The 7041-nt window shown below is 45.1% G+C and overlaps 1 protein-coding gene across 1 annotated transcript; it reads left to right on the plus strand.

Annotated features, from left to right (window-relative positions):
- The first annotated feature begins 656 nt into the window (after nucleotides 1-656).
- Nucleotides 657-3220, plus strand: LOC142259313 (uncharacterized). The gene is made up of 7 exons (XM_075331781.1): nucleotides 657-746; nucleotides 830-884; nucleotides 958-1041; nucleotides 1130-1204; nucleotides 1283-1499; nucleotides 1580-1739; nucleotides 1857-3220. The coding sequence occupies exons 2-7, from the start codon at nucleotides 840-842 to the stop codon at nucleotides 3169-3171; spliced, it is 1896 nt and encodes a 631-aa protein (XP_075187896.1). The 5' UTR covers nucleotides 657-746; nucleotides 830-839; the 3' UTR covers nucleotides 3172-3220.
- Nucleotides 3221-7041: the final 3821 nt, after the last annotated feature.

Raw genomic sequence — 7041 nt, forward strand, 5'->3', positions numbered from 1 at the left:
GTGTTCTGTGACGTGTCCTTTAGTACCACAACAGTTGCCAACACATGTAAGTATGTATGTTTGCAGGCCACTGTACCGGTGATTAGCGTCAACTTTGTTTTACTAACGTGTTGTTTTTTGTCTCTCCACAGCTTTTTGCTCGGTGGTTGACATCCACCAACTAAAGTGGTCTTGAGTGTTCTGTGACGTGTCCTTTAGTACCACAACAGTTGCCAACACATGTAAGTATGTATGTTTGCAGGCCACTGTACCGGTGATTAGCGGCAACTTTGTTTTACTAACGTGTTGTTTTTTGTCTCTCCACAGCTTTTTGCTCGGTGGTTGACATCCACCAACTAAAGTGGTCTTGAGTGTTCTGTGACGTGTCCTTTAGTACCACAACAGTTGCCAACACATGTAAGTATGTATGTTTGCAGGCCACTGTACCGGTGATTAGCGTCAACTTTGTTTTACTAACGTGTTGTTTTTTGTCTCTCCACAGCTTTTTGCTCGGTGGTTGACATCCACCAACTAAAGTGGTCTTGAGTGTTCTGTGACGTGTCCTTTAGTACCACAACAGTTGCCAACACATGTAAGTATGTATGTTTGCAGGCCACTGTACCGGTGATTAGCGGCAACTTTGTTTTACTAACGTGTTGTTTTTTATCTCTCCACAGCTTTTTGCTCGGTGGTTGACATCCACCAACTAAAGTGGTCTTGAGTGTTCTGTGACGTGTCCTTTAGTACCACAACAGTTGCCAACACATGTAAGTATGTATGTTTGCAGGCCACTGTACCGGTGATTAGCGGCAACTTTGTTTTACTAACGTGTTGTTTTTCATTTTTATAGCTCTTATATCATGTCTTCTTCTGGGAGCCCCCCTTCAAGGCAACAGCGATTGGAGGTAATTATTATTAACCGATTGACTTTGTGATCTGAGATGAAATATAACAAAAATTTTACAAACTTGCATACAGGAAGAGCAGGCGGAAGATGAATCACAGGGGAGCCCAGAAGAAGGCGAACGGGGTGGCGAGATGTCTGGTGAAGGCTCGCAACATGTAAGTATATTTCATATAACTTATATCACAAACATTACAACACAAAATAAAAATGTTGTTGGTTCTAATGTTTTAATTCTATTTTTAGGTGCAAGGTGGTGCCCGTCCTAGAGTCCCTCCCAGCGATGCCCGGGGTCGTGTGCGCGGCGGTGGTCGACAGCGTGTGAGTGTGTTTTCATTTATTCTGAAAGGATGTATCACATTAATGGTTTTAATGTTCAATATGTTTCTGATTACACAGGGTTCACAGCGGCGGCCGGACGGGGAATCAGATGTGGAGGAAGCGGGATTCGATGTCGACCTCCTCATCGACCTCGTCCATGAAAGGCAGCCGTTGTGGTCCATGCAAGACCACCGCCATGCTGATGCAGTTGTCACCCGACGACTCTGGGACCAAATCGCTGGAATCATGCTAGATGGATGGGATAGATTAGACACAAGGGCCCAAAACAATGCACGTAAGTATAGATAATTCATTGAATGTACTTGTCGGCTTTACACTGTAATTCTCTGAATCTTTTGTATTATCTATTTTCAGGTACAAGGCTGATCACCCGGTGGCGGTCCCTACGCGATCGTTTCAGGAGGGAGTTAAATGTGGAAATGCAGGCTCCAAGTGGTTCGGGGAAACGCAAGGGCTCCAAGTACAAGTATGCCGAAGCCCTTGCGTTCCTGCGATCGTCTATGATTTCTAGAAGGTAATTGCACCGACTTTGAGTTGATTTGTAAATTATTTATGCTTTTTTTTTTGGAGAACAGAATGCTTATTAAAATTTGAAAGTAATTTAAATTTTGTTTTTTGTTTAATCCCACAGAACATTCTGTAGCACGACGGAGCCTGCAGCAGTCCAGCCCCCTCCTGAAACGATGACAGAAGAGACCGTCACTGGTGCCCCCTCCAACAGTCCCTGTGATCCATCCCTCCCTTCCACCTCTACCTCTGATTCCTCCCTCCCTTCCACCTCTACCGCTGATCCCTCCCTCCCTTCCACCTCTACTTCTTTCCCTTCCACCTCTACTTCTTCTACATCTTTACCTTCCATACCATCTTTCCCAACAGCTTACTGGCAGACCTCAGTGCATGCAGCTGCTGCTCAGCAGAGAGTAGGTGTTCCCTTAACCAACCCCTTGGACGCTTCTGACACGCGAACAACTTTTGGTTCGGTGCGACAGCGCCCAAGGGGACTGGATAGGGGCAGCCCCGAAATCTTAGCTCTAAACGCATCCATCCATAGCTTAATGAAGGTGTTATCAGAGCAAATAATTGCTGGCTTCCAACTGATAAGCCATAGCTTACATGAGTTGTCCAGCAAGATGGATCTGATGCGTTCAGAGTTAAGACCCACACAACACTATTTCCAATCCATAGTCGGACAGCTGGAAAACCTAACCTCTGAGCAGCAACTGTATGTGATGCAGGCCTGCCAGGATGCTCTTTGCAGAGTACGTTACCTTTCTTCTCTTAATTTACCCACTACTCTACCACCTCACCCTCCAGCCTATACTGTTCCTCCTCAGCCTCCAGCACCTACTCTACCACCAGCCCCTACTGTACCACCTCAAACAGCCCCTCTGACAACACCTCACCCAGCCTCCACTACTCAACCACCTCAGCCAGCAGCCCCTACTCACCAAACTTCTGCACAGTTTCAGCCCTCTGGACATTACCCATCATCTGTCCAGTACCATTCTGCAATGCAAAACCCTACATCAATGCCTGCATATCATCAACACTCTATACAAAGTTATGTTCCTTCTCCATCCCCACTTTCTAGCCAACAAATGTCAGCCCCAACTCCATCCCCATCCTCAATGTCCGCTCCACCAACAACACATTTCACAAACCGTCATTCTGTGTCTGTGCCCCTCTTACCACAAAATCCACCATATCCCAGCCCTCAGCCTTCTCCCATCCCTCAGCCTTCTCCCAGCCCTCATCAATATTCTGTCTCTCCAAACCCTTTTGTTCTCAACAATTCTCTTACCTTTGCCACACCTTCCCATTCTGTATTACCCTCTGCCCAACCTTCCCCTTCCCTCTCCTCTTTACATACCCCATCTGTTGAAGGGGGCAGCCCTGCGAGCCTCACCAGTGTTATCTCCACCCCACGAACTTACGAGAATTTATAACATATTTTTCAGAATTGTTAACTTTCAAATAAAACATGCATAAAATTTACTCTTGTGTCTTTGATTATATAACGTCACACAGTTTCCAAATACATTTTTATTTAAATTTTAGAAGTGATTTACAACATCAAGTGTCCAAAAAAAGAATACATTACAAACACAGTTTGTCGAAAAAAATTGGCAATATTCCTCAATCTTAAGCCAGCTTTACACCTTACAATTACGTATGCGATGTCGTATGCGATGTGACACGCCCAGGTCGCATATGCGATTGAATGAGATTGCATGTAGGTCGTTCATTTGCTGTCACACGAGCGTTAGTAGTCTATGTTAAATTGATAAATTTTGTGTGCGATCCTTTAGATCGTGTGTTCTGTGACGTATGCATTGGGCACCTTTTTTTTTCTTTATTTATTGACTTGCCAAGCGTGTGTAATGTGTAGGGATGCGTTTTTACTATGTCATCTGCCATTCAGCTCTGCTACATGGCCGCTGACAGCAGACACAGACAGCCATGTAGCAGAGCTGAATGGCCGCTGACCGCAGACACAGAAAGAGCCGCACTGATCGCGCTTCTCACCTCAGTTGCTGCGTGGAGGTGAGAGGAGCAGCGGTTAGTAGCGCGATCAGCTGAGCTGTCACTGAGGTTACCCGCGGCCACCGCTGCATCCACCGCTGGATCCAGTGACAGCGGGTAACCTCAGTGACAGCAGCTGATCGCGCGGCTGTGTTCATTAGCTGTGTGAAGCTGACCGGAGCGGCTGTGTCTTCTGCAGCTCCGGTCACCTCCATGCAGCAGCGCTGGAAGCGACGCTGGAGCATCCTGGATTACGCCGGACATGGAGGGCTTTTTGGGGCTGATTAAAGTGGTGAACCAGGGTATATGTTTGTGTTTTTTATTAAAGGATTTTTTCGGGCGGGCGTGTGTGTGTTTATTTACTGTAATTTACAGATTAATCATGGATGGTGTCTCATAGACGCCTGACATGATTAATCTAGGACTTATTGGCAGCTATGGGCTGCCAATAACTCCTTATTACCCCGATTTGCCAACGCACCAGGGCAAATCGGGAAGAGCCGGGTACAGTCCCAGAACTGTCGCATATAATGTATGCGGCAATTCTGGGCGGCTGTTGGCTGATATTGTTAGGCTGGGGGGCTCCCCATAACGTGGAGCTCCCCATCCTGAGAATACCAGCCTTCAGCCGTATGGCTTTATCTGGCTGGTTTTAAAATTGGGGGGGACCGCACGCCGTTTTTTTAATTATTTAATTATTTATTTCACTACACAGTATAGACACGCCCACCGGCTTCTGTGATTGGGTTCAGTGTGACACCTGTCACTCAGCGTGGGGGCGTGTCTCACTGTAACCAATCCTAGGCGCCGTTGGGCGGGGAAAGCAGGGAATACGAGATTGTTTAATGGGCGGCCGGCTTTTTCAAAACAGTAAAAGCCGCCGGAGTTTTTATAACAGCAGTGCAGCGCCGCGCCGGAGATCGGGGAATGGTAAGTATGAGAGAGGGGGTAAGAGGGATAGACTGACATGGACAGAGAGTGAGGGACAGAGATAGTGACGGACTGACAGAGATTAGTGAATGACAGACATTGTGAGGCGCAAAAGAATGCAGCTTTTCAGCTGCGCTCTGAAGCAGAGCTTTTTTAAGCTGCGGTGCAGAGCGCACACCTGCACACATAGCATCAGACACCAAAATCGTATGAGGGATGTCACACGTTACAATTCACTAGGTTCATACAACAAAACGTCCAATGTATGAGGAATAAACGACGTGTATGCGATCACCGTATTTTCGGTCAATATTGATCGCATGTAGGTTTCACACGCAAACACGTCACGAACGATGCCGGATGTGCGTCACTAACAACTTGACCCCGACGACGGATTGAAAGATTTATTGAAGCGTGTAAAGCAGGCATTACAGTAGCTTCGCACATATTATGTAAACATAAAATTACAGTAGTATAATAAGATGGTTGAAATAATATACATTAAAATGAACAAATATCACACCATTTGATCCTGCCAGTCCAGTCTGCCAACTGGAGAAACAAAGTAAGCGGCGAACTGTTCACGGACTTGCAGAACATCTTGACTGCTTCGAAAGGTGATGTTTCGGTACTCTGGCAATGGATTCGAAACTTGTTCCTCAGTAGCAAGGTCACCATTTGATAAAAGATAATTATGTAAAACCACACACGCTTTCACTACATGGTCAACATTATCAACTTTCAAATTTATTGCACTTGTCAAAACTCGCCATTTAGCAGTTAGTATGCCACAGGCGCATTCAACCATGCGGCGAGCTCGACTTAACCGATAATTGAATATTTTCCTGGTGTGTGTTAGAGCACGGCTAGAAAACGGTTTCATCAAATGTTTGTCTAGTTGGAATGCTTCATCTCCCACACAAACGAAAGGCATCGGTGGTCCATCAGTGTTTGGAAGCGGTGTTGCTGCAGGGAAGGAGAAACTGTTTCCGTACAAATTTCGTCCCATTGCTGATAGTTTGAAAACTTGAGAGTCGTTACTTTTGCCATATGCTCCTATATCAACAGCTATAAACTTATACTCTGCGTCAGCTATCGCCATCAACACAATTGAAAAGTACTTTTTGTAATTAAAGTATTCAGAGCCAGAGCGAGCAGGCTTGATGATCCTAATATGCTTGCCGTCTACAGCCCCAATACAGTTTGGGAACTGACATATTTCCTGATATTTTGATGCAATTGCCAACCAATCTTGTTCAGTGGGATGTGGGATATATTCCGAATGGAGACTATCCCACAATGCTTGGCATGTTGTTATCACAATTCCAGCAATTGTTGATTTTCCAATACGGAATTGGAAGTGCAGAGAGGCAAAAGACTCCCCTGTTGCCAAAAAGCTGTAAAAAAAAAAAAAAAGGAAAATAATCAACAATCAGCAACAAGACAGGCAATAAATTACATTACAGTATGTGTAGAACAGAAGGTACAATACAATTGGCTTACCGGAGTGTTATCATTAGACGCTCGGCTGGAGGGATTGCCATGCGACAAAATGTATCCATGCGTCGTATGAATGGGTCCACCTTCTCAACCAAAACGTCAAACATTTGGCCAGACATCCGTACGTAACTGTGGAATTTTTCTGGGTGGCTTCTCATTTCCAAACACAGGGTATTAAAAACCCCAAGGGACATCCTCACTGAGTTGATTGGGTGGATCCAAAAACGCCGACGCAAACGACGGCGTTCATGCTGCTCCTCTGCAACCCTATATGCCAACATGTTGGCTTGATGAGAGTATTCCATGAAAGCCAACTGAATTTTAGAAGTAACTGCATCCATGTTGATTCTTCTTCTCCAACCTGTAGATGGGCTGTGCAAACACATTCTTATATACATCTCCAAAAGTTCAGCCACTCCCATTGGGCTGTCCAAAAGAAGAGGAAAAAAAAACAAAAAAAAAAATTAAAAAAAAAAAAAAAAAAAAAAAAACGGATCGCGACGGATCCGTTGGAAACGGACGCTAACGGATGCATAACGGATGTAACGGACGCAACTGATCCGTTTTTTCACAGGATTCCTGTGAACGGAATCCTGTGAAAAACCCATCAGTTGCATCAGTTGACATCTAAAAAAAACCGGATCCGTTGCTGACGGACCTGACGGATTGAAAACACAGGATGTGTGAACTTAGCCTTATATGTCTATGACCACATGTAAATATTTCTTAGCTATTTTGTAACACTTATTATTTTGTGTATTTGGCTGATTTTTACCTGGTCGGGGCTAATAACGGAGATTTGGATTCACAATGGTATTTTCCTATATTTCACATATTCCAAGGAGGGGAGAGGTCAGTTCCGT

The sequence above is a fragment of the Anomaloglossus baeobatrachus genome, assembly GCF_048569485.1.
Source record: "Anomaloglossus baeobatrachus isolate aAnoBae1 chromosome 5 unlocalized genomic scaffold, aAnoBae1.hap1 SUPER_5_unloc_7, whole genome shotgun sequence".
Taxonomy (NCBI): Eukaryota; Metazoa; Chordata; class Amphibia; order Anura; family Aromobatidae; genus Anomaloglossus; species Anomaloglossus baeobatrachus.